We start from the raw sequence: 26,240 nt of genomic DNA, 5'->3' as shown, positions 1-26,240 counted from the left end.
GTTAACCGGAAGAGGCGCGCGCTTTACGACCTTCCGGCACACGACTTTCCGGCATGTCTACTTCCACCACCCGGTACGGCCGCGCGCTCGGCGGCTTTCTGGGGGTCGTGGGTTCTTCTCCGGAGCCTGGCGGGTGAACGGGCGGGACTTGAGGGAGCGGAGGAAGAGCGGTTATTCTTGCTGTAAGAAGAGATTAGGGGCGGGGGATGGGGGGAGGCGGGGGCTGGTTTCCATTCTGAAACTGTTCCCGTCCAGTTAACCCTGCCGGGAACCGGAGGAATCCGGAGCGGTAAGCCCTCCCCCTCCTCCCGGTCGCGGCGAGGAGTCGCGCCCTGGCTGTTACTCCTCTTCGCGGTCTCTCACGCTCGCCGATTTCGTCTAGCGCAGGCCCGAATACTTGTTTACAGTTGCTGTTCGTCACCTTCCCCTTTCTCTCCACCTGCACTCGGAGAGAAGGGGCTCTGTGCCCAGGAGGAATGCGAATGTTATAGTTAGGATTTCGGTCCTTTTTCAGTTCACTTCAGTTCAGTTGCTCATTCGTGTCCAACTCTTTGCGACCCCATGGACTGCAGCACGCCAGGCGTCCCAGTCCATCACCAACTCCTGGAGTTTACTCAAACTCAAGTCCATTGAGTCGGTGATGCCATCCAGCCATCTCCTTCTCTGTCGTCCCCTTCTACTCCTGCCTTCAGTCTTTCCCAGTATCAGGGTCTTTTCAAATGAGTCAGTTCTTAACATCAAGTGGCCAGAGTATTGGAGTTTCAGCTTCAGCATCAGACCTTTCAATGAACAATCAGGACTGATTTCCTTTAGGATGGACTGGGTGGATCTCCTTGTAGTCCAAGGGACTCACAAGAGTCTTTTCCAACATCACAGTTCAAAAGCATCACTTTTTCCTCGCTCAGCTTTCTTTATAGTCTAACTCTCATATCCATACATGACCACTGGAAAAAGCATAGCTGTGACTAGATGGACCTTTGTTGGCAAAATAATGCCTCTGCTTTTTAATATGCTGTCTAGGTTGGTCATAACTTTCCTTCCAAGGAGTAAGCATCTTAATTTCATGGCTGCAGTCACCATCTGCGGTAATATTGGAGCTCCAAAAATAAAGTCTGTCGCTGTTTCCACATCTATCTGCCGTTGAGTGATGGGAGCGGAGGCCATAATCTTAGTTTCCTGAATGTTGAGCTTTAAGCCAACTTTTTCACTCTTCTCTTTCATGTTCATCAAGAGACTCTTTAGTTCTTCTTTTTCTACCATAAGGGTGGTGTCATCTGCATATCTGAAGTTATTGATATTTCTCCTGGCAATCTTGATTCCAGCATGTGCTTCATCCAGCCCAGTGTTTCTCATGATGTACTCTGCATATAAGTTAAATCAGCAGGGTGACAATATACAGCTTTGACATACTCCTTTTCCTATTTGGAACCAGTCTGTTGTTCTATGTCCATTTCTAACTGTTGGTTCCTGTCCCGCATACAAATTTCTCAAGAGGCAGGTCAGGTGGTCTGGTTGTAGGGTAAGAGAGAAGGAGAGGTTTGGAAAAAGAAGGAGACTGGCACTTTACAAGAACAGATCACCTTTAATGAGAAGGGGCAGCAGTCAGATTAGTGAGCTGCTGCACTAACTCAAGAAAAAAGTAAGTATATATAGGTATATATGTGGAAAGCTACTGTGTTACGGGGGCCTCTTCTCCAAGGTTGTTCCCAGTAGTTATCTCTTAAATGGCTGAGGCAAAGAATTCTGGAGATTGACCAGAGGCTGGGACAGGCTGAGAGCTGGGCGTAATCAATCTCAACGGTTTTTCCCTTCTGGTGAGAGAGTTGTTTTCATAGAATGGTAGGAGGACCTGGAGGGGGGTTTTAACTCCAGGCCATTTTGAGGCCTGTAACTTTCCTTCATTCCAGGCCCTAAGGAATATATGTAAAAAGAGAGGTGGGTGTTGCTAATGTTCAGGGCTTCTTCATGCTGATAAATGAGGTTCAGGGGATTGTGGTCTGGGAGGAAGGAAGTCTCAGGCCTGTAGTGTTGATTTTCTATTCTAGCCCTCAGGGTCTAAAGCAAAAGAACAGACTTGAGTTGGTCTTGGGAAATGGTTCCTATTTGGTCTTGGAGGAATCCCTGGAAAAGATTAAACAAGGCCCAAAGGTGAGTAGGAGGATGATAACAATGAATGGTCCGAAAAGGCGTAAAACCCAAAGCATCCAGTTCCAAACTGTTAACCATGACTGCCAGGAGTTGCTTAATCTCTGGCGAATTCGTGAGGCTTGATCTTTGAGGTTTTTTGCAGCTCGTTGGACAATACCGGACTAGTTGGCGTAGAAACAGCAGGATTCGTCTAGAAAAAGGCACAGAACTGCCTTCTCTGTGGTGATCTAATCTCCTGTTTTGTAATACTATGGCTGCCAAGGAATCAAGTTGATTTTGGATAGTTATTAGGCCTTGAGCTATTTCCTGGAGGCTGTCTGATAGGTCCTTAGAGAGTGTCTGGTAGTTTTGGATGGAGGTGGTTAAGCCAGCGGTTCCTTTTCCAATTCCAGCCGCTATTCCTATTCCTACTAAGAGGGGAATGAAATGAATGGCTCATTTTATTCACTTGTGGATGAGAGGAATAGGCAAAGGCTGATCATTGGGGGCTATTAAAATGTTTGGATTGGAGTATACCAGGGTGCAGGTCCCAGTGCAGTTAGTAGATAGACAGAGGTATGTAGACGCCCCACACAGGAAAAATAGGCCAGGCGTCGTAATACAACAGCTGAAGTTGATGGCGAAGAGGAGTTGGTGGGGAAGGGTTTGATCGTTCATTCAAGGATGGTCAGAGACCCTGCTAAGGTGGCCCCAACAGTGGGAGAAGTGGAGGAATATCTGAGGGAAACCACCCTGAAAAGGTTAAAGAGTATCCTGTAGTACCAGAAACATTATATATAGCCTTTCCAGTGGCAAACAGTAAGGTGGAGGTATGGTTGCACATGGAGTTAGGGATTTGTGCCCATGGGTTGGTCATATGAACTGTTTTGGGAATTTCTGGGTATGCAAAAAGGAGTTGGTTGTAACAGTGTTACTCTCTAGGTAGTAGGGCCTCCGATTGGAGGTTTTTCATTGAAGGAGGGAAGTTCAGTGAGTAAAGATTCTAAGAGTATGTCTGAATTTCGGATTTGGTCACTTGTGTGAAGCTATTTAAGATAATGAGACGAATAAAGGCTCTCCATGGTATGAGTGGTGTAGGGACATGTTACCTGTGGTCCAGTTGAGGATGGATGTGGGGAGGGCTGAATCTCACAGAGGAGTTATGGATAGACATATCTAGCAGTCTTTATCCAGTTGTGAGTTAGAAGCATTAAGAAGTGTATGGGTTAAATTAAGGGTCCGGAATAGATAGTTGAGGTTAGGATTTTGAAGGAATTCCTGGGTCAGAGGAAGAAAGGAGGATAAGAAGATGTTAAACAACATTTGGGGAAGTGAGTGTAAGATAGATTACTATGGAAAAGAATTGGATTTCGAAGGGGTAAAAGTTATAAAAGGTTCCCTGTAGCCACAGGGTGGAGATGTAATCTTCAGCAAGTTTGAACGTGGATCCTTGAGGACTCGAGACGCAGATACCTGCCAGAAGTTGTTCCAGGGATAATTGAAGCTGTGAAACCGACAGGCTCATCCATCTCCAGCTGAGGCCGGTGGAAGCCGTGAGAACTTTAGAGTTGTAGGGCCTGTGTGAGAAACTTGTAAGTATTAGTCTGGCAAGCATTTTCATCATTGGGCTGCATAAGCTTTTTAACTGGGTGATGTGACCCAAGGGGTAATTTCTTTTAATTTTGTAGGGGTAGGGATCAGCAGAATTACCGTGTAGGGACATTGCCATTTTGGGGTTAGATCTGAGTGAGACTGAGTTGTCATACAAACTTTATTATCTCCTATTTGAAGGGATGGGTATGGAAAATTGGGGTGTGGTCGAGGGAGTAAGTCATCCATATGTTGCTAAAGGGCATCTCGTATCTGGGCAAGTAAAGGAAAAGGAAGGTGGGAAGGCAGTTTGGGACCGTCCTGGGAGGGGGAAAAACCCAAAGGTATTATGGGCCTCCCATACACATAGCTTCGGATGGACTGATATTTAAGGGGTTTTTTGGTAAGGCCCTGACCTTTAAGAGGGCTAAAGGGAGTTTAGTCCAATCGTGATGAAGTTCGATTGTTAATTTGGTCTGAGGGTTTTTTTAGGACTCAGTTGCCTAAGACCAGGGATGATTAGGAATGTGAAACCTCCAAGGAACTTGAAGGGCTCGTGCAGTATTTTGGGTGATTTGGGATGTGAACTTGGGCCTGTTGTCAGACTGGAGGGAGGAAGGCATTCCAGACCTAGGGAGGATTTCAATAAGAATAAGCTGAGCCATAGTAGGGACTGGTTTGTTAGTAGTCAGGAGAGCTTCGATCCATCCAGAAAATGTATATACAAAGATTAGGAGAAATTTAACCCTTTTTATGGGTGACATGTGGGTGAAATCTACCTGCTGGTCTTGTGCGGAAGATGTCTGCAATTTGGTGGGTGAGGAAAGAAGGGAGGCAAATGTTACAATTAGGATTTGTCTGCTGACAAATGGTACAAGTTTGGGTCAGATTATTTGAATAAGTCATATCGTCCTTAGTTCAGTAAAGTTCTGAAGGAAAGCCTTAAGTACTTTTGCAAAGGGATGGAAAAGGGAATGCTCATATCAAAGTAATGTGCAGATGTTAGGCTCATCAATTTGGGTTATAGTAAAGACAGGACTAACAGAGGCAGCCTGCCACTTTGTTTGGGATCTGCTATATTGTTATAAAAGGAGATAGGACTATGTCACTGATGTCCCGGGCAATATATTATAGCAGCTTGGTTTGGGAGCTGAGACGCATGGAGGAGTTCAGAAATAAAAGAAGCACTGAGAATAGGTGTGCCCTTCTGAGTGAGGAATCCCCTCTCCCTCCAGATTATAATGTTAGAATGTAATATGTTGTAGACATATTTGGAGTCAGTGTAAATGTTTATGTTTTGGTCTTTGGCTAGGGTCAAAGCTTGTGTAAGAGCTGTCAGTTCAGTCTGTTGTGAGGATGTGTGAGCTGGGAGTGACGTGATGAGGCGAGGAGGGATAACTTTGTCGGGCTGTCCCTGGACTATAGTGTATCCAGCCCTAAATGGAGCTTGTTTCTGGGCACTATCATCTGTGAACCAGGATAGGACTATGGGGTCAGTAAGGGGCAGATCGGTTATATGTTCAAATGGATTAAGTGTCATATCTAAGGCCTGAACACAGTCATGAGATAGGTGTTCTGGATCTGGTGTAGGGACTAAGCTAGCTAGCAGGATTAAGAGGTTTACAAGGCATAAAAGAAAGGGATGGGTCAAAGAGGTGTCTGTGAAGGATCTGTAGTTAAGCATGGGGCAGAGAAAGGAAAACCCGATGAGAGAGTAAATCTAAGATGGAATGAGGTGAGCATACATTTAGAGGAGCATTTCAGGTTAGTTTCTGGGCTTCAGGTATTAAGACGGTGGTTGCAGCTAAGGCCTGGAGACAAGGTAGCCATCCGAGTGTGACGAGATCGAGTTGTTTAGATAAGCTAGAGGCCCTCATATGTCCCCCTTTGTTGGCGCAGAATGCTTAAGGCATGTCCTTGTTGAGAGTGTACAAAAAGGAAAAAATGCTTGGTGTAATCGGGTAAGTAGAGAGAAGGGATCTGTAGTAAATGTTTGATAAGAGTCTGTATTGGAGTGTGGAGAGAGGTAGGGGCCAATAAGGGTTCATCTACGTTTCTTCGAGTAGCTTGGTAGAGAGGTTTTGCATGGAGGGCAAAATTTGGGACCCATATTCAGAAGAAGTTTAATAGACCTACTAGAGAAAGAAGTTCCCTTTTGGTTTGGGGCCTGGGGATCTGTGTCAAGGCTTGAAGTCTCTAAGCTGGAATTATTTTGATTTGGGAGTGAGAAGCAATCCCATGTAATTGACAGTGGTGGAAGCAGTTTGTGCTTTGGAGAGTGAGACTAGCCCCAGTTGCCTAGGGCATTTAATACCTTTGCAGTGTGGACTAGGCAGTTATGGCGAGAGGAACTACATAACAATAAATTGTCTACATATTGGAGTAAGGTAGTAGAGCCTAGGTCTGAAGTTTGTAGGTTTCTTTGGAGGGCTTGACCAAAAAAATGAGGGCTATCTCTCAACCTTTGTGGTAAAACGGTCCAAGTTAATTGTTGACATTGATTTGTGTCTGGATCCGTCCAGGTGAAGGCAAATAGGAGCTGTGAGGAGTGGTGTAGGGGTATAGTAAAGAAAGCACCTTTGAGGTCCAATACTGTGAAGTAAAGTGTCAGGGGGACTATGTGAGAGAAGGGGTAGGGATTAGTGACCACGGGGTATATGGGTATTTTTGCCTCATTGATCTTGGGAAGATCTTGAACTAGATGCCAGGAGTGGGTCCCATTTTGGCTGCCAGTATCAGAGAAGGCAATGGCACCCCACTCCAGTACTCTTGCCTGGAGAATCCTAGGAACGGGGGAGCCTGGTGGGCTGCCGTCTACGGGGTTGCACAGAGTCGGACACGACTGAAGCGACTTAGCAGCAGCATAGGATTATTATGAAGAGAATGATAGGCCGCAAAAAGCTGGCTTTGAGCAGTCGGGAGATTATTGGTTTAATCTTTGTTGGGATTCTGTGGTCAGGGTATATTGAGTTTGGGTTATTACCTGAGGGATTTTTAAGAAAAACCTGTTCAGGGGAATGGGCTACCATCGAGGCTTCAGTCCCAGACCTGAGGATCTATCGGGAAGATTTTGGGAGTGAGGGCTGGCCAAGGGTTCGGGTGCCATTTGGATGCAAAGAATTGATATGGGATCTAAGGATGGGCAGTTTATAGAAGTTTGTAGCTTAGCCAGAAGATCACATCCCATCAATGCCATTGGGCATTAAGAAACTACTATATGAGAATGTGTTAGTGGAGAGAAGGGGTCATTTTGGGATAAAAAGGGATGCCTGAGACCCCCTTTGATGGCCACTTCTGAAGGTTGGAGAGGGCCCTTAAAGGAGGATAAAAGTGAAAAGTCCCAGTGTCTATTAGGAATGAGACTTTGTGTCCGGCCACCGTGCCAATTACCCAAAGCTCCAAGTCCATCCTTATGGGACAGACTTGGGGTCTGGAGCTTGGGCTCCATCAGTGGAGTAACTCAGGCACAATTGGATCATCTCTTATCTCACAGGGGTTGAATTTTTTTCTTGGATAGCTGCAGCAAATAAAGCATATTTGGCCTTTCATTCCTTTTCTTTTTCTTTTTTTGCTTCTTTCTCTGTATTATTGAAAACTTTAAAGGCTATTTCTAGGAGATCTTGCTGAGGGTTTTCAGGGCCCTTCTCCAACTGGCATCATTTTCGACAAATATCAGGGGCTGACTGGCTTATGAACTGAACCTGTAGTCAGTCCGGCAGGGGTGGAAATATCTAGATTAGTGTGTTTTTGGACTGCCTCAGTAAGCCATGAAAGAAAAAGGACAGGGTTTTCATCTTTTGCTCGAGTCACTGTGCTAATCTTATCATAGTTAACATGAGTGAGAGAGTTTTTTAGCATTCCTTGTAGTAAACAGGTGATCATATGATACAGGTACCAGATGCTGGCATCACCTTGATGTGTCCATCGTGGCTCAGTTAAAGGGATTGCATCATCAGCCACTGGGTTAGTCTTGTCTTGGTTATGGAGCTGATCAGCATAAGTCCAGGCTGCCTGTCATATCCATTCCTTTTCATCAGGGGTTAATGTGGCATTTAGGATGTAATAAAGATCATTCCAGGTCAAATGATACGCTTGTGTAAGGTAGAGGAATTCTTCTCTATACCTAGTAGGATTTTCTCAGAAAGATACCAATTTTTCTTCAGTTTGGCTCATAGCAGAAATTGAGAAAGGCACACGAACCCGTGTAGGGTCCTCCGGTCCCGCTACCTGTCTGAGGGGAAGCATGTGGTTGCTTCAGGTCCTGGCCGATGAGGAGGTGGGGTGGAAATCTCTTTTGGGGTTTCGGAGTCATCGCTTCCTGTTTTGAAGGAGGAAGGGCTAGGGGTAGGGAGGAGGCTCATCTACTGGGTCAAAATCAGGGCCTGGGGGTTTAGGGGACCTTTTAGGGGCTTTAGATTTGGATTCTTTTGTAATGGAAGGGGAGAGAGAGCAGAGGATTTGATAGGTAGAACAGTTCTTGCAGAGAGAATGATGACTTCTAAGGTCCCAGAAGACTTGAATATACGGGACCTCAGACCATTTGCCATTTCGTTTGAGGAAGTTTGTGAGATCTGATAAAATATTGAAGTTGAAAGTCCCGAACTCAGGCCAGCAGTTTTGGTCATCCAATTTGTATTGAGGCCAGATTTATGAACCTTGAGATCGGTCAAGAATAGAGGTTTGAGGTTTCATTTTATGCAGGCCAAGGGAGAGTCCCATGGGACAGATTAGCTTGACCCCATAGCAAATGGCTAGCAACTGTCCGGTGGAGAGAAAAGGGTCGTCACCTAATCTTTTAACTAGGCAAAGAGAGAGAGGCTCTGAAGGAGGGAGGGGCGTCTTCCACATACCTCCCCAGAGGGCCTTTTGGCCAGAGGGTTCTCTGGGAACCCAGAAAGGAGGATAGTCTATGGCACCCTAGAGTACCGTCCGAGCTTACCTGGACTACTGGGTCAGGTGAGAATTCGTGGTGGATGGAGGGAGGTTGAATGGCAAAAGGCCTCTTTCCTGGAGTTGGTCGGTCTGTGGAAAAGAAAGTGTAGAGAAAAGAGGAAGAGAGAGAGAGAGAGACCAATATTCCTTGGGTTACGTGAAAAACCAATAAAGCCCTTACACAGGACTTGTACCACTCACGAAGGCACAGGGTGTCCTCTCGAGGAGCTCTTGAAAGTCTGGGCGGGAAAGTGAGCTCAGCAGGCTTCCACGCTCCGAAGAGCTGGTCGTGGAGAACGAAAAGGAATCTCAACTTCCTGGGTTTCGGCACCAAAAAATGTAGGGTACGGGAGTTGGAGAAGGTTAAGTTTGGAAAAAGAACAAGAACAGCACTTTACAGGAACAGATCACCTTTAATGTGGTGAGAAGGGGCAGCAGTCAGATTAGTGAGTTGCTGCAATAACCCAAGAAAAAAGTATATACAGGCATATATATGGAGATCTACTGTCTTAAGGGGGCCTGTTCTCCAAGATTGTTCGGAGTAGTTATCTCTTAAATGGCTGGGGCAAGGAATTCTGGAGGTTGGCCAGAGGCTGGGACCAGCTTGGAGTTGGGGGTAATCAACCTTAATGTCCATTTTTTTTTTTCCTTTGGGTGAGAGTTCTTTGTTTTACATAGACTGGTAGGGAGGACCTGGAGGGGAGTTTTAACTCCAGGCTATTTTGAGTCAGGTAACTTTCCTTTACTGGTAATCCCATCTCTTTCTGAATTCTCCACAGTTTATCGTGATTCACACAGTCAAAGGCTTTGGCATTGTCAATAAAGCATAAATAAATGTTTTTCTGAAACTGGTTTGCTTTCTCGATGATCCAGCAGATGTTGGCAATTTGATCTCTGGTTCCTCTCCCTTTTCTAAAACCACCTTGAACATCTGGACGTTCCCAGCTCACATATTGTTGAAGCCTGGCTTGGAGAATTTTGAGCATTACTTTACTAGAGCGTGAGATGAGTACAATTGTGCAGTAGTTTGAACATTCTTTGGCATTGCCTTTCTTCGGGATTGGAATGAAAACACCTTTTCCAGTCCTGTGGCCACTGCTGAGTTTTCCAAATTTGCTGGCATATTGAATGCAGCACTTTCACAGCATCATCTTTTAGGATTTGAAATAGCTCAACTGGAATTCCATCACCTCCACTAACTTTGTTCATAGTGATGCTTTCTAAGGCCCACTTGACTTCGCATTCCAGGATGTCTTGCTCTAGGTGAGTGATCATACCATTGTGATTATCTGGGTCATGAAGATCTTTTTTGTATAGTTCTTCTGTGTATTCTTGCCACCTCTTCTTAATATCTTCACTTGCTTCTGAAGCCTAGCTTGAAGGATTTTGAGTATTACTTTGCTAGCAGGTGAAATGAGCATAATTGTACGCTAGTTTGTACATTCCTGGGCATTGCCTTCCCTTGGGATTGGAATGAAAACTGACCTTTTCCAATCCTGTGGCCATTGCTGAGTTTTCCAAATTTACTGACATATTGAGTGCAGCACTTTAACAGCATCATCTCTGAGGATTTTAAATAGCTCAGCTGGAGGGTAACACTTATGGCTAAATATTGATAATTTAAAAATTAACTCAAAATTAATTATGAATTGTTAGAAGAATGAAAATCATGACACAAAACTCAAGTCTTTCAGGCCAGGGTGTGTCACTTCCCAAGTCTTATCAACCCCTGTTCAGTATCACTTTATTTTTGCATGAAATTGGAATAATACAGTGTGTACTTCACAAGGTATATGGGGGTAGTAAGAGGAATAAAAGATAGCATGTAATGGACTTAATAATAGGAAACAGTGTAGTACATTTTAAAGTATTTATTTTCAAAACAACCTTTATGCAATAGTGATAAGACTATACTAGATATGTACCAGTTTTACAGGAAATTAAGTCAAATGGTCAAGAGATGCCCAAATTCAATTTTATATCAGTAATCTCAAGGGAGTATGTAATAGCGACTTGGTGATTATGTTGTGAAAATGAGGAAACCAAGTTAGAAAACTCTCAGCTTCCTCAAATGTATTAAAATTTGGAACTGGATTCCTACATTTCAGTTCAGTCGCTCAGTCGTGTCCGACTCTTTGAGGCCCCATAGACCGGAGCACGCCAGGCTTCCCTGTTCATCATCAACTTCCAGAGCTTGCTCAAACTCGGGTTGTGTTCATTTCAGAGTTCACCGCATACAGCTTTGTCTGCATTTTGAGAAATGACCACTAGAGGGCAGAAGACTCAAACGAAGTTTACATACAGCTCAAGAATGAAGTTCTCTGTTTTAGGAGTATCTTCAACTAAATAGGTAACAGTTTTTTATCATGCAGTTGTTTTACCTCAATTGTATTTCCTAAATAAACCCATCTCTGCAGAGTCAGAAAATATTTCCCAAGCTCAGGTGAAGCACATTATAAATAGAATCTACTTGATTTACAATTTGTGGGTTTTCTCTGCGTCTGCAGATAATAATTCCTTCTGAAATGTTATTAAAAAATTAACCGTCCGTTTTTGACCTGTTGAAATAAATATGAAAAATTCCTTTTCTCACATTGCTTCAAAGTATAAACTATTTTTGAAAATTTAAAACACATTATTGTAAAAGTAATCTCACAACAGCCAGTTTTTAATAACGTCGTCATCTATCTCATTGCTTCATTGCACAGGTAACACTGCCAAGTTTCTCATACTGTAAAAATGGTCTCTGCACACCGCGCATATAGATGGATAGGGAGGAGACCGGAAGTCACGTGCACACGGTATGGGGATGCCCAGAGGAAAGGGCTGCACATGGGAGGGGCGCGCAGGGGCTTCAGTTCAGTTCAGTCTCTCAGTCATGTCCGACTCTCTGCGACCCCATGAATCGCAGCACGCCAAGCCTCCCTGCCCATCACTAACTCCCGGAGTTCACTCAAACTCACGTCCATGGAGTCAGTGATGCCATCCAGCCATCTCATCCTCTGTCATCCCCTTCTCCTGCCCCCAGTCCCTCCCAGCATCAGTCTTTTCCAGTGAGTCAACTCTTTGCATGAGGTGGCCAAAGTACTGGAGTTTCAGCTTCAGCATCATTCCTTCCAAAGAAATCCCAGGGCTGATCTCCTTCAGAATGGACTGGTTAGGGGTTCTCATTTCCAAAGCACACCCAAAGAGAGGCTTTGACCTTGACCTCAGGGTATTGAACCCTCCCTTCTCTGGACTCCGCCCACCTCTCTGGCTCTAATTGTGGTCTCACTTCCCACATTGTCCCAGGAGGGGATGGGCACTCAACTGCATGGGCCCCACCCGGTGTGGGGATGGCCCAGGCTCCTGGCCCCCAGTTCTGTGGGTGGATGCAGCAGGATGAGCTCCAAGTCAAAGGGCCTCCCTCCCACATGCGGACTCAGCGAGGGGTGGTGGGGCAGCCTAATCTAGCTTGTCTAGTGCACGTGCACACATCTAGCAGCGCGCGAAGCAGACCCCGCCTGGGCGAACCCGTGTCCAATGTACCAACGGCTCCCATCCCAGCGGTTACCGCCCAGCGCCAATGGCCACCGTACTGCGACCCCACGACCCCAGGGACCCACGAACCACCCCGCATCAGTCAACCTGCCTGAAGACCAGGGGACATGAAGTCAGAGTAATCTCCCACAGAGCTGCTGTCCTGGTCCCACTCTATCCCTCCTCCTACCAGCAGCGGCCAGCTCCCTGCACCGCTAGGTCAGGAGGCCTGGAGGTGGTGTAGACACGGGCCTGGGCAGGGGAAGGTCAGGCTGTCCTTTCCCCTCTTCATCTCTTCTCCAGCCTCTCCCATCTTCTCTGGCAGGACCTGGGACCTGCACCAGGTCCAGCCTGGCCCTGGCTGCTCCCCTGGCTCGTGTAAGGGGCTGGAGGGAGCCCTGAGAGCAGGGAGCTCCACAATGAGGCCCGAGTGTTAGGAGTAATTACTGTTATCAGGGAGCTCTCCTTGGCACTTAGATCACCCCAGTTTCTTGATGAGCCAGGCATGGGTGCTCAGGGTCACTCAGCTCTAAGTGACCAAGTCCAGTCAAACTAAGAGACATAATGACGAACCTTGCCTGTGACTGACCCCAAAGGCCACGCCCAAGAGGTGTTCCCCGAGCCCAACCTTGGAGAGGAGTCCGTCTTGGGTGCTGGAGCACGAGGAGGGGCACCGCAGGCCGGGAATCCCGCAATGGCTCTGCCCACTCCCACCTGCAGACTGGAGGCTCTGCAGGGAGGGTCTCACCCCCAGTCTTGGGAGATGAGGCACCGTACCAACCGCGTCCCGGCTCCCCGGGTCCCCAGGTTGCGCTCTGCTCCCACGGACTCTGGGAGTTAGAAAACATTCCCAGGACTCGGAGCACCGGGTCACCAACGGGGAGCTAAGGCCACCAACTCTTGTATGGTACCGCAGACCCTCAGGGTCCCGCCCAAGCACATCAACTTGTAAAGGAGGGAAAAGAACTTCCCTCTGGCACCCTGAAGCCGTCCCCCAGGCCCCACGCCCAGGGACGAGTCTCAGGGGCCTAGCCTCCTCCCAGGGCTCAGAGAGCGGGACACCAAGCCTCTCCCTGCTGCCCTGGGGGTGGCCTGGCCCAGCCGCCCCTGCGAACCTAGGGATCCCCGCCAAGATCCGGATGCCGAGAGCCGCCGGGATTGGGGGGAGGCGTTGCTAGGAGACCGAGGACCGGGGCCACTTCCCTCCAGGGCTATCTCGCCCCGTGCCGGCGCGCGTCCGTTTCCCCGAAGCCCCACCCTTGGCCCCGACAGCTGGGCGTGTCCGCGGCCTACCGTGCTTTGGCTTCTTCCGCCGCCTCCACGACGTCAGCCAACCCGGGTGGCCTCTGTTGCTGCCGGCAGCTGGTCCGGCGTCCACTCGGGTAGCGGCCCTAGGGAGCCGCGCGGGCAGGCAGGGACGCGCTCCAAGCCATGGAGGAGATACCTGTCTTGGGCCTGGGCACCTGGAAGGTGAGGCGGACTCTTGGTCGAGGAGGGGCGGCGCCTTCCTTCGACACGCCCCTGCGTGGAGAACCACCTACCTGGGGACACCTGCAGCAGCCTCCGCAGGTCCAGCTGGTCGCTGGCACCTGCCGGGGGCCCGCCTCTGTCTTTTGGAAATGCAGTGTTTAGTCATTATGTTTTCTAGAATTGCGGGTTGTCCTTCCCAATCACTGTTTATTTCGGTTCAGTTCAGTCGCTCAGTCGTGTCCGACTCTTTGCGACCCCATGAACTGCAGCACGCCAGGCCTCCCTGTCCATCACCAACTCCGGAAGTCCACCCAAACCCATGTCCATCGAGTCAGTGATGCCATCCAACCATCTCATCCTCTGTCGTTCCCTTCTCCTCCTGCCCTCAATCTTTCCCAGCACCAGAGTCTTTTCAAATGAGTCGGCTCTTCACATCAGGTGGCCAAAGTATTGGAGTTTCAGCTTCAACGTCAGTCCTTTCAATGAACACCCAGGACTGATCTCCTTTAGGATGGACTGGTTGGATCTCCTTGCAGTCCAAGGGACTCTCAAGAGTCTTCTCCAACACCACACTTCAAAAGCATCAATTCTTTGGTGCTCAGCTTTCTTCACAGTCCAACTCTCACATGCATACATGACCACTGGAAAAACCATAGCCTTGACTAGAAGGACCTTTGTTGACAAAGTATTGTCTCTGCTTTTTAATAAGCAGAGACTATTTATTTGTTTGTTTGTTTATTTATGTCTACGCTGGGTCTTCCTCACTGCCCGGGCTTTCTCTAGTTGCTCTAGCTGGGCTTCTCGTTGAGGTGGCTTCTCTTGTTGGGGAGCCAGAGCTCTAGGGTGTGTGGTCTTCAGCAGTTGCAGCTCCCTGGGCTCTAGTGCACAGGCTCCCTAGTTGTGGCACACAGGCTTAGTTGCCCTGAGGCATATGGGATCTTTCCCATCTGGGGTCAAGCCCGTGTCTCCTGCATTGGCAGGAGGCTTTTTTTGCCACTGAGCCACGAAAGAAGCGGCCCCCTCCACCCCGCTCCATTATAACTGTTCAGGAAAAGAAAAAGTCTGAGAACGCCCAGAAGAAAAGATTGTCAGGCTTGGATAAGAGCAGGGAACTGTCACCTGACAGATCAGAGCAGCAGCCAACAGGGAGATGGGGAAGTGTCTGTACCAAAGAGACAGGAAAATGCTATTGCCAACTTGGTTTTAAAAAGAAACTTTCAAACTTTTTCTTCCCAGTGTAAAAACCTGATAGTGGAAGTTCAGTTAAGTAGTTCAGTCATGTCCAACTCTCTGCAACCCCATAGACTGCAGCCCTCCAGTCTTCCCTATCCATCATCAACTCCCAGAGCTTGCTCAAACATGTCCATTGAGTTGGTGATGCCATCAAACCATCTCATCCTCTGTCATCCCCTTTTCCTTCTGCCTTCAATCTTTAGTGGAAGTACTTTGGACCTTCCTCTACTTTGTCTTTTTCTAATCCCTGTCAATGGTTTAGACAGCACTAATTATAAAGCCTTTCAAATTTGCTTTCTTTTTAAAACAGTCTTTAATAAAAAAATACTTGTTTAAGAATTCACATAGAAAATTATTGGTTGCTGGTGCAAATGGTAAAGAATCTGCCTACCAATGCAGGAGACATGAGACAGGAGTTCTATCCTCGGGTCAGGAATATCACCTGGAATAGGAAATGGCAACCCACTCCAACATTCTTGCCTGGAGTATCCCATGGACAGAGGAGAATGGCAGGTTATGGTTCATGGGGTCGCGAAAGAGTCAGACACCAATGAGCACACACAGAAATTAGAATGATCACCCTTACTCATCAAAATATTATTTAAATTATTTCTTCTATCCATTTACCAACTGGTAGAGGTCAGGGATGTATTAATAGTTTAATTTACTGTGGTCGAGTAAAATAAGTTGAGATGGTGATGGACAGGGAGGCCTGGCATGCTGCGATTCATGGGGTCGCAAAGAGTCGGACACGACTGAGTGACTGAACTGAACTGAACTAAAAATAAGTTGAAAGTGTTTCCTCTTTTCCTCTTGTGAGAAGAACTTTGTTTTTAATTGGTATGAATTCTAACTGGAAATTTTTGTAAAACTCTGTGTATTGTGTTTAATTGCTTTATTTTAAAAAATAGTTATAGAACAATTGAGCTTTATTTCTTCTTAAGTTTTTCTAGGAATTTTTCCATTTCATTTCACTTTTCCAAATTGTTGGCTTCTAGTCATTGATAATAGTTTCTTAGGTTTTTAAATATGTATTGTTTATCTGTATATACTGCTTTTCTTTCATGTCATTTAAAAAAATATCTTGGTCTCCCCAGTCTCGTCCAAAGTTTGTCTACTTTAGGGAATCCCTTTGAGGTCCAGTGGTTAGTCTCCATGCTCCTACTGCTGGGGGCCCTGGCTCAGTCCCTGGTTGGGGCACTGAGATCCCATATGCTATGCTGTGTGGCCAAAAATTAAAAAAAAAAAAAAAAGAGAGTCTATTAATATTTTTCAAAATACCAACCACAGGCCTTGTTGGTCCTCTCTATCAATTTGTATTTGATGTTCATTATTATATTCATTTTCTCTTCCTTCTGATTTCTTGGTGGTCCTCCCAACTCTGAAGTGGATGCTTGGTTCATTAGCTGTCATCCACTCTGAATCTGTTCTCATTCAACGAAGATCATTATGACAGATGCATTTCACGGGGTGAGGTGACGTTCAAGGGAGAAAGCGCCTTGTGAGCTGAGACCTCTTGGGGTTTAGTGGTTGCATGAGCCTCTTCCCCCACCCCAGGCCCCTTGCCTGCTCGAGCAGCCTGCTTTACAGAGAATGTTTCTTTTCTGAACTTGAACATTGCTGATAGCATCCATTGAATTCCTTTGGCTTCTGGCAATGCTCTGTGTGGTGGATTCTCTTTGTGTACACCTGTCTGCTTTTACACTTGGGCTGATGGCCTTTGTGGGGAGTGGGTGAGTCTGTACCTCCTTGCATCACACCTGTCATCATTATTCATCCTAAATTTATTTACGCACCTTCATTCCAGTAGCACAGCCTCTAGCTCAGTCATTTGCAGTCACCAAACATGCCTAAAGAATTTTCCCCAAATAAGTAAAGGAATTTGAAATTAGATTATCTATAAATTCTTTCTGACGCTGATGTCCCTAATTTTAGGATGGATGATTATGAGTACCAACTCAGTAACTTCACTTTTTATGGCTTGTTGACTCTGTATTCTAGAGTGAACAGGGGTTGTTGGGGTCGGGCTCTCCTGAGTGCAGGTGGCTGACTTCTTGTCTTGCAGGCGGCTCCAGGGGAGGTAACTGAGGCTGTAAAAGTGGCGATAGACGTGGGCTACCGGCACTTGGACTGCGCCTATGTGTACCACAACGAGAATGAGGTCGGAGTGGGAATCCAGTCCAAGATCAAGGAGGGCGTGGTGAGACGGGAGAACCTGTTTATTGTCAGCAAGGTAGGATTTCCTGTATATATAGAGAGGGCCACCGACTGCTCAGGGCCGGGCTGCCAGACGGTGGGAACAACACGGGGAGGGTTTCCAGTCTCCTTTGTAGGAGCTGATGACTCGATCTTGAACCCGCGGGACAGGACTTGTGCAGCTCCATGCACAGGCTGGGAGCATTGCAGGTCAGGGGGGTCAGGGACAGGGTGACATGAGCAAAGGCACGGGGCATGGGACATCACAGGTGCAGGGACCCCCTAAGAAGCTTGGCTGGCGTTCCCAGATGAAAAACTGCTTTGCAGCAGAGAGCTGCCAGGTTGGGGAAGTGGACGGGCCGGACTGTGGAAGAAGTTCACTCTTTTCCCCTTAGAAAGCACGGTTGACAGTTGAAAGTTGTTACATAGGGAACTGTGTTGTATAGAAGTGAAGCCAGTATGGTGTTGAGGAGATTGTAGACACTGTGTTTGTACAGGAGATGGCAGACATTGACAGCCTGAACAAGGGCAGCCATGGAGGATCCCGGGGTGCCCAAAGGATGTGTCACTGCCCCATTGAATTTACTACAAGGGGGTCCTGGACATTGTGCATCTTGCAGATCCTGGGCCAGCAGGCAGGTGTACACTCACAGCTCCCACGGGCTCCATGGCCATGTGTCTGTGCCTCCTCCCTGCCCCTGCAGCTCTGGTGCACCTGCCATAAGAAGTCCCTGGTGAAAGCAGCCTGCACCCGGAGTCTGAAGACCTTGAAGCTGGACTACTTGGACCTCTACCTCATGCATTGGCCCATGGGCTTCAAGGTACAGGACGACGAGACCCCCATAGGCCACACCTCCCTTCCTGGCTGCATCCTATCATCATTCACTGAGCACACAGTTCCCTTGGGGCTCAGCTCTGGGGAGGCATGGGCTGGAGGACCTCAGAGCCCCCAGGCTCTAGTGCCCTACAGGTCCTGCCTCTCAGTCCATCCTTTCATTTCACACACAGGCCTCCCCTTTGACCTGCTTCGGGGGGCTATACCTGGCGGGGTAGAGGGGTTGCAGACCAACCCCTGAGGCTGCGCTGAGGTCTGGCTTTAGATTTTTAAAAATTTCCTGCCATCTTTCTCTGGCACTTCCTAGGTGACACTAGTGGTAAAGAATCCACCTCTCAGTGCAGGAGACGCAAGAGGTGTTGCTTCCATCCCTGGGCCAGGAAGATCCCCTCGAGGAGGAGGTGGCAACCCACTTCAGTATTGTAGCCAACTTTCTCTGCCTTGCACCTCCCAGCACCCTTGTACTAGTTGATTCACTATCTCTCACCATGATGGGGATTCTAAGAAAAGAGGGACGATCCTACCAGTGGACTTGGGAGATGGGGCCCTTAGGACATGAAAGACTCCTTTTTTTTTTTGCCTGAAATTGCTACAGTTTTATGGCTGCTGGCAAGGATTCCAGGTCTTCCTTCCCTGTTGGGTGAGTGGTGGGCAGCGAGTTCAGAGTACTGGAGAAGGTTAGCTGTGTGTTGGAGCAGAGCCCAGGCTTCCTGCCCTCTGGTCCAGCGTTCTTCCTTCCCTTCCTCCCGGTCCTCTCCGGGGGTCACCATGAGCCCCAGTGAGTGCCTTTCCTTCCTTCTGGCTCTTGCAGTCCGGAGAGGCAGACTTGCCGGTGGACCACAATGGCATGATCATCCCCAGCGACACGGACTTCCTGAACACGTGGGAGGTAAGCCAGCCCCGCTGACCATCTCCGGAGGGAACCGTGAGGCCTGCAGCTGCCCGTTCAGAGGCCCCTGGTTTGCAGCACGAACTGCGGATGAGCACCTGACTAAGGACCTCAGCGCCGGTCGGTCATCTTTCTGAAGCACTTATTTTAGGGATAGCTAATTCAAACTAATTCAGAATGGTTTGAGTAAAACAAAGATCACATGGTCTTTACAGAAAACATAGAAAGTATAAAACATACAGAAAGAAGAAAAATTTGAAAACCTGCTTCTCCATGTCCTGGTGGTGACCACGCTGCCGTCCTGTAGTTCCCCTTAGTGCTTTGTCAGCATTTCGGAACCATAACTTCAGCGGCAGGGGACGTCTCGGGGTGGGCAGGGAGAAGTGGAGGAAGGGGTAGCTTACTTCAAACCAGAGTCCAGATGAAAAGTGCTGAGGTGGAAGCAAGGCGGGAGCATGCCAGTCAGGGCAGTGGGTGTGGGGCGCTGGGCAGTGGGCAGCCGGCCTGGGAGGAGGGCTCCTGCCTGCAGGGTGTCCAGTCAGGCCAGCGGGTGCCTGTGACCCCCACACGGGCAGGGAGGGGTGGAGGCCAGAAGGGGAGGTTCACACCGGAGCTTGCAGAGTTCAGGGAGACGAAGTGTGAGCTCTTCGTGTGGGGTGAGGGGTGCAGGCATGGGGTGCGGGTTCATCTAGGCAGAGTGGGGAGGGGGCACAGATGGGAAGGCGTGCGGGGCCAGGCCAGCCTCTCTTCCCCTTTCATCAAACAACCAAATCAGCGAAACTGAGCTCACCTGGCCCGTCTGTCCACTGCGTGGCCTGTTCTCAAGGATCCAGGTCAAACCCTGGGCTGTTTGTGTGGCCCAAGTGAGGGTCTGGGCAGCTGTTGCCACTTCAGGGAGTCACAGGGACACAGGGACCCTGGTCACCAGCCGTGGCTGCTCAGACTTACAGCTGCCCACGCCTGGCAGCAGGCCGCGTTCCTTTGAAGCCAAGGGCAGCCCAGCTCGTAGTCAGTGAACAGCGGAGCTATTCTGCCCTTGTCCCTGAAGACGTTAACTGGCACTGGGACAGGAACTGAGCACAGGTTGTGGTGCTGAAGCAGCTTGTGAACCAGGCAAAGAGGAGTGAGCAGGTGAGGCCGTTGTGGAAGCCCTGCAGACACCAGGTGACAGGGACTTGGTAATGGCGGCCTGACCTGCTGCGTTTGCTCGACTACAGCCCTCAACGAAGAACTCTGTATACATCTGCTCACATGGCCCTTAAACAGCCCCATGACCTGGACGGGGTGGTCCCCAGTGTGCGAGTGAGGAAACAGGCTTGGTGAGGTCCTGTGGTGTGCCCACGGTCCCCAGCTCCTAGTGGTGCAACAGGGACAGACCCGGAGGATGGAAGCGCTGGAGAAGCCTTGAGGGAAATACTGTCAAACAGCAGGCGGGGCCGTTATTCGGACCCTGTGTGGGTTACCCATGGGGCCAACCCAGCCCGGATGCCCCATGGTTCTTTCTCCCCCCTAGGCCATGGAGAACCTGGTGGCCGCAGGCCTAGTGAGAGCCATCGGGGTGTCAAACTTCAACCATCAGCAGCTTGAGAGACTTCTGAATAAACCCAACTTGAGGTTCAAGCCGGTGACCAACCAGGTGAGCATGGGGCCAGCTCAGAGGCTTTGGATCAGCTTTTCAGCCATTACCTCCAGGAGGCTGCAGGGTCCATGGAAGAAAGGGTGGATCGAGAGGTGTAGGTGTCTTCCCCAGGGCTGTCAGCATCGCGAACTGGGAGCAGTCAGGCAGGCGGTGGGTGAGGGGGCAGAAGATCCCCAAAAGTCTGGTCTGGTGAGGTGGTGCCCTCAGAGCGAGGGCCTGAGCTGAGCTTAGTTCCCGTACGCAGCTGTGGGCGTTCAAAAATGGAGCGGTCCCAGCTGCCCTGACCCTTCACCGGTGGTGATACTCCAAGGTGAGTGGGCTTCACGGGAAAGCACTGGGACCCCCCTGCTCTCCAGCCTGGCACGTTGCAGCCTGAAAGGCTTGGACAAATGGACATCCTTCAGCCCAGGTCACAGACTGCCAAGAGGTTAATGCAGAGAAATGACTAGTGCCAGTAGGAGTGTTGAGTTCTCTAGGTGGGCTGGCACTGCAAGTAGAAAGGGCATTCTTGCAGTACTTTATTTTAAACTTTTTGTTAAAATGTTCAGTTCAGTCTCTCAGTCATGTCCAACTCTTTGCGACCCCATGCATCGCAGCACGCCAAGCCTCCCTGTCCATCACCAACTCCTGGAGTTCACTCAGACTCACATCCATCGAGTCAGTGATGCCATCCAGCCATCTCATCCTCTGTTGTCCCCTTCTCCTCCTGCCCCCAATGCCTCCCAGCATCAGAGTCTTTTCCAATGAGTCAACTCTTTGCATGAGGTGGCCAAAGTATTGGAGTTTCAGCTTTAGCATCATTCCTTCCAAAGAACACCCAGGGCTGATCACCTTCAGAATGGACTGGTTGGATCTCCTTGCAGTCCATGGGACTCTCAGGAGACTTCTCCAATACTGCAGTTCAAAAGCATCAATTCTTTGGCATTCAGCTTTCTTCACAGTCCAACTCTCACATCCATACACGACCACTGGAAAAACCATAGCCTTGACTAGATGGACCTTTGTTGGCAAAGTAATGTCTCTGCTTTTCAATATGCTGTCTAGGTTGGTCATAACTTTCCTTCCAAGGAGTAAGCGTCTTTAATTTCATGTCTGCAGTCACCATCTGCAGTGATTTTGGAGCCCCCAAACATAAAGTCTGACACTGTTTCCACTGTTTCCCCATCTATTTGTTATGAAGTGATGGGACCAGATGCCATGATCTTCGTTTTCTGAATGTTGGGCTTTAAGCCAACTTTTTCACTCTCCTCTTTCACTTTCAAGTGTTAAGTCCATACAAAAAAGTGCTCACGTAAGAAAGAGCTTGAGACCATCTCATAAGCTGAGCCTGGCTCTGACCAGCATGTGGACCAGCCCCACTGCCCACCGGAAGCCCCTTGGTGCTGCTTTCAGTCCCCTCCCTCAGGAAGGGCAGCCACTCCTCTGGTCTCCAGCAGTGTGAGGAGTGTTAGCACCTGGTGTGGACACCATGCTGCCTCCCACTTGTGGTGTCTGTGTCCTGGTCCTTCACTCAGCCCTGTGCCTCGTGGGCTCCACACCCGCCTGTGACATGGGTTGCCATTCTTCTCTGTGTGCATAGAGCAGATGGGAGCCCGAGGTTTTTACCTAAAGTGCTGAGGATGGCCTCGCAGAGCAGGGGAGGTTTAAGTGCTCCTGATGTAGGTCTTCCCAGTGGGCTGGTGTCTTGGGGACCAGTCCAGGCTTTTCCACTTCCCAGTGGAGACACTAGAAGTGGGTCCTAGCTCAGCAGTGACAGGGTCCAGGAAGGAATGTGGGCCCCTTTTCCGGTGGACTGTTTTCCTGGTGAGCTGTCATCTTGTAGATTGAGTGCCACCCGTATCTCACTCAGAAGAACCTGATCAGTTTCTGCCAATCGAGAAATGTGTCCGTGACAGCTTACCTGCCCTTTGGTGGCTCCAGGTAGGGATGCTCCAGGGGCCCTGAGTCGAGGCCCAAGCAGGGAATGGCTGTACCCAAGCTAAGAGGTCAGAGGGGCCAAAGCATGGAGACCTACTGCCCATGGCCTCCAACACTGCCACCTGGTTCTTGAGAAAAAGCACCAAGTGTATGTGAAAAGCTGTGTCTAGTTGCCTCCCCTAAAACATTACCAGTGGTTTGTGTGAGTGAGAGGATTTGAGTGGCAGCTTCTCTGCATCATTTAAGTTTCCTATGATGAACAAGTATCATGACAAAAATACGTCAAGATTTTGTGTTTGGAGGAAGTGTGAGGTTTTCCTAAAGAAGGAAGTATGTTCATTTGCCCTCATGGCCTCTGCCCTGTACTCTTCTCTCCAGTGGGGGGATGCACCTGATGGAAGACCCTACTATCCAGACGATCGCTCAGAAGCACAGGAAGTCCGCAGCCCAGGTAGGCGGGGTCGCCACGTCCTGGCTCCACTGTCTCATTGTTTAGGGATGGGGCATGTCAGTGATTTCTCCTTAAGGTGCATGCAGGTCCTCTGAGCTTCTCCCGCTAGAACTGCTCAGAGAATCCCAGTTGGGTTTCTGAATGACTCAGAATGAAAGTACTTGCAGTACATGCTCCCACCGAGGGCTTCTGGACTTTCACTGCACAATTAAGCATGACCGTCGGGGAAAGTGATGAGCTCTGACCCCGGTAATGCCCTGTGTCTGATGTTGGACGTTTCTTTCCCTGCAGATTTTGATCCGATTTCAGATCCAGAGAAACGTAAGAGTGATTCCCAAATCTGTCAGCCCCAAGCGGATTCTTGAGAACTTCCAGGAAAGTGCTTCCTCCTTTTGAATCATGTGGCATCGGAGGCTCTGGGGTCACCTCTTAGCTTGGGGAAGGAGTGTGCTGATGTTGAGAGCCAGCAGCCACACTCCCTGTGTCTTTAACACTGCAGGGGTGTCAGTGTGAGGCCTCTGGAGTAGAGACAGACCCTTCCCAGCCCGAGCTGTCGGAACTAGACTGGATGGAACAGGGGGTGGGGGTGGGCAGGCAGGGCTGCAGCCAGAGTTCTCTCGAGGCTGACCCTCACCCCAGTGCCAGCCACTGCACCCAGGCTGCCCCAGCCCTGACGTGTCGGGGCTCCAGCTGTCTCTCCAGGCAGAACTTTGGTTGCCACTGAGTCTCTGATTTCTGCTTTGGTTGCCACTAAGTCTCTGATTTCTACCCTGCAGGTAGAGGTTAGGCCAGGCTCTGTCCCTCCCCCGGCCCCAGCTCCTCAGCTGTGGGCTCAGGGTTGGCTGTCCCTGAGTGAACCAGCTCTTAATGCAGGCAAGGGTCATAGTCTGCACATGTGTTAGGGATAGGAAGAGGGGAGAGCTGCTTAGAATACTACCTTTGAAGGACTAAAAAGAAAAACTACACAGTGAGCGTCAGTGCCTCCAGGGACCAGGAGTCTCCCTCACCAAGGGGGTGTGTGGAAGAAGTGTTTTTGGTCTGTGTTTCTTGGGAGGTTTTGTTGGTTTTGTTGTTGTGATGGTGTTTTGTTTTGTTTCATCTTGTGGTGTTGTTTTGGTTTGCACGTTGGGAAAATTTCTATTCTGGAACATCCCTTACCCTGTGGGCCACACGCAGGGTATACCTGTCTTCCCAGGGATTCCTAAGCAGCAGAGGCTGAATCTGCCTGGTTTGGTCCAGTTTCAGAGGAAGCCTGATCCCCACCTGTGTTTTGCAGCTGAGGTGGCTCAGCCGAAGATCTACCAGACTAAGTTCCCAGTGATTGTTTCCTTCTGGTTTCCAGGTATTTGATTTTGAATTATCAGAAGAGGATATGACTGACCTCCTCGGCCTGGACAGGAATCTCCGTTTGTCCACGTTCCCCATGTAAGTACAACTCCTTTATCCTCCTTCCCAAGGTGGGGGAGCAAGGTCCAGATTGCGTGACTGCTCCCTGCAGAGGGCTTTACCACCTTTGGGGTTAAGTTAACCTTTTCATAATTCTCTCCTAAGGACAGGCCACTTTGGAGGTAAATTATAAGACTGAGTCCGTACACTCAGGAGTTTAAACAATATGTTAAGTGTATTTTTTCAACATTTCTCTTGAAAATATTAACCATTCTCTGCTTCTATCTTTGATCTGTTTTTCTCTTTTTCAGAACTGAAAATCACAAGGACTATCCCTTCAGAGCAGAGTTCTGAGGATCCTGCTCAGCCCAGATGAATCCTTGCCAATGCAGGGCAGCCCTGGACAGGGCAGGGGACACAGATTGATTTGGGTGGGCTCCCTGAGAAGTCCCAAGAACTGAATATGGTCTGTTCCTGAAGGTGGAGGCTTCATGAGAGCAGCGATCGCTCTCCACCGAGACCCATTCAGGTTTTAGAATCCGAGGAGCCCACAGTGCACTGGGTTCTCACAAGTGCGTGGGGCGGCCTGCACCCTCAAACAAGGATATTCGATGACTCGTGAATAATTTGCCTTCACATTAAAAAAAAAAAAAGAATCTTGCTATGGAAATGTTGGAATGTCTACAGTATAAGGAACCTCTACCCCCATCACTCAGCTTCAGCCATTGTCAGTCCCTGGCCCTTCTTGCTTTGTCTCTGATCCTCTGTTCCCTGCCAATCCCCCCAGACGGTTTTAAAGCAAAATTCTTACACAACACACAACAAAAGGATGTGCTCAGCCTCCTGCCACTGTCCCATCCCTCACTGATGCTAACATGCTGCCGTAGGGAACAGGTTTTCCATAGCCTGGGAAAAATGATTTCTAACCTGTCTAAAAGACAAAGTAATAAAACCATAATGCAGTTCTTATAAATAAGGAAATGATGAATTCCCAGTTTTAAAGGATGATACTGGAGGAGCACAGTAACTAACAGGTACCGATTACTTACCACGTTGTGCTGTGTGTTTGTGTCCGGCTCTTTGTGACCCTATGGACGAGCCCACCAGGCTCCTCTGTCCGGATTTTCCAGGCAAGAATACTGGAGTGGGTTGCATGCCCTCCTCTAGGAGATCTTCCCAACTCAAGGACTGAACCTGGGTCTCCTGCGTCTCCTGCATGGTAGGCAGATTCTTTACCACTAGAGCCACCTGGGAAGCCCACTAGGCCTTGACTTTGCAGAACGGGCTGAGTACTCTTAAGAAGACGGGCACAAGGTGGCTGAAGAATTCCCAAAGATTACCTGGCTGTGAAGGCTGAAGCTAGGATTTGAATACCCAAAAACCAGTGAGCAAATTAATTATAAGAGAAATAAAAACTGAATTGACAGTGATTTTTCAGTTTCTCCACCCAAAGTAAAACAAAAAAAATCAACCTCCAAAACACTTGAAGTATTTTGAAAAAAATAGCACTTTCAGTAACTTTGGGTAGGATTATAAATTTATGTAGATGCTCCTGGAAGCAATTTGGTATTATATTTTTAAATCATTAAAAATGTGCATATTAATTGATGGCATTTGAGCCTTTAAGCATTGAACTTTAGGAAAAAAGAGGGGTTTCCCCCAAATTCTCAAGTTAGAATATGTTGCTATAGAAAAGTACTTATGGTTAATCATTTGCAGTTGTGGGAAAAAATTAAAATTTGAATTTAAAATCACTTCCCAGAAAGGACTATTTTTCTCCTGGTCTCAACCCCCTCTTTTTAAATTCCGCCTCCCACCCCCCTCAATAATCTTGTTTTGGTAACAAAATGAAAGTGAAAGTTGCTCAGTCATGTCTGACTCTTTGTGACCCCATGGACTCCACAGTCCATGGAATTTTCCAGGCCAGAATACTGGAGTGGTTAGCCTTTCCCTTCTCTAGGGGATCTTCCCACCCCATTGATTAAACCCAGGTCTCCCACATTGCAGGCAGATTCTTTACCACCAGGGAAGCCCAAGAATACTGGAGTAGGTAGCT

At 48.5% G+C, this 26,240-nt stretch overlaps 1 protein-coding gene and 1 long non-coding RNA gene across 22 annotated transcripts in view; one reads left to right on the top strand and one right to left on the bottom strand.

Annotated features, from left to right (window-relative positions):
* Nucleotides 1–13,653, bottom strand: part of LOC121816268 (uncharacterized) — a 39,535-nt gene extending 25,882 nt beyond the window's left edge. Inside the window, exon 1 of the long non-coding RNA XR_006055788.2 lies at nt 13,462–13,653. This is a non-coding gene — a long non-coding RNA (uncharacterized LOC121816268). The remainder of the gene's footprint in view (nt 1–13,461) is intronic.
* AKR1E2 (aldo-keto reductase family 1 member E2) lies at nt 39–25,938 on the top strand. Of its 21 annotated transcripts, none has more exons than XM_060397572.1 (13): nt 39–182; nt 10,874–10,999; nt 11,358–11,450; nt 16,259–16,341; nt 16,937–17,104; nt 17,688–17,888; nt 18,714–18,791; nt 20,305–20,427; nt 22,253–22,350; nt 22,726–22,798; nt 23,090–23,174; nt 24,142–24,223; nt 24,496–25,938. In XM_060397572.1, the coding sequence occupies exons 4-13, from the start codon at nt 16,321–16,323 to the stop codon at nt 24,536–24,538; spliced, it is 972 nt and encodes a 323-aa protein (XP_060253555.1). In that variant the 5' UTR covers nt 39–182; nt 10,874–10,999; nt 11,358–11,450; nt 16,259–16,320; the 3' UTR covers nt 24,539–25,938. The 21 variants fall into 21 exon arrangements, 19 of the variants coding, with proteins under 19 accessions (XP_060253555.1, XP_060253554.1, XP_060253557.1 ...); XM_060397571.1 differs by lacking the exon at nt 16,259–16,341 and adding an exon at nt 3,533–3,719 and having other exon boundaries at nt 39–1,639; XM_060397574.1 differs by lacking the exon at nt 11,358–11,450 and having other exon boundaries at nt 39–73.
* The last annotated feature ends 302 nt before the right edge of the window (nt 25,939–26,240 follow it).

This window comes from Ovis aries, chromosome 13 (assembly GCF_016772045.2).
Source record: "Ovis aries strain OAR_USU_Benz2616 breed Rambouillet chromosome 13, ARS-UI_Ramb_v3.0, whole genome shotgun sequence".
Lineage (NCBI taxonomy): Eukaryota > Metazoa > Chordata > Mammalia > Artiodactyla > Bovidae > Ovis > Ovis aries.
The sequence above is the reverse complement of the archived record's forward strand: the minus strand, read 5'-3'. Positions and strand labels throughout refer to the sequence as shown.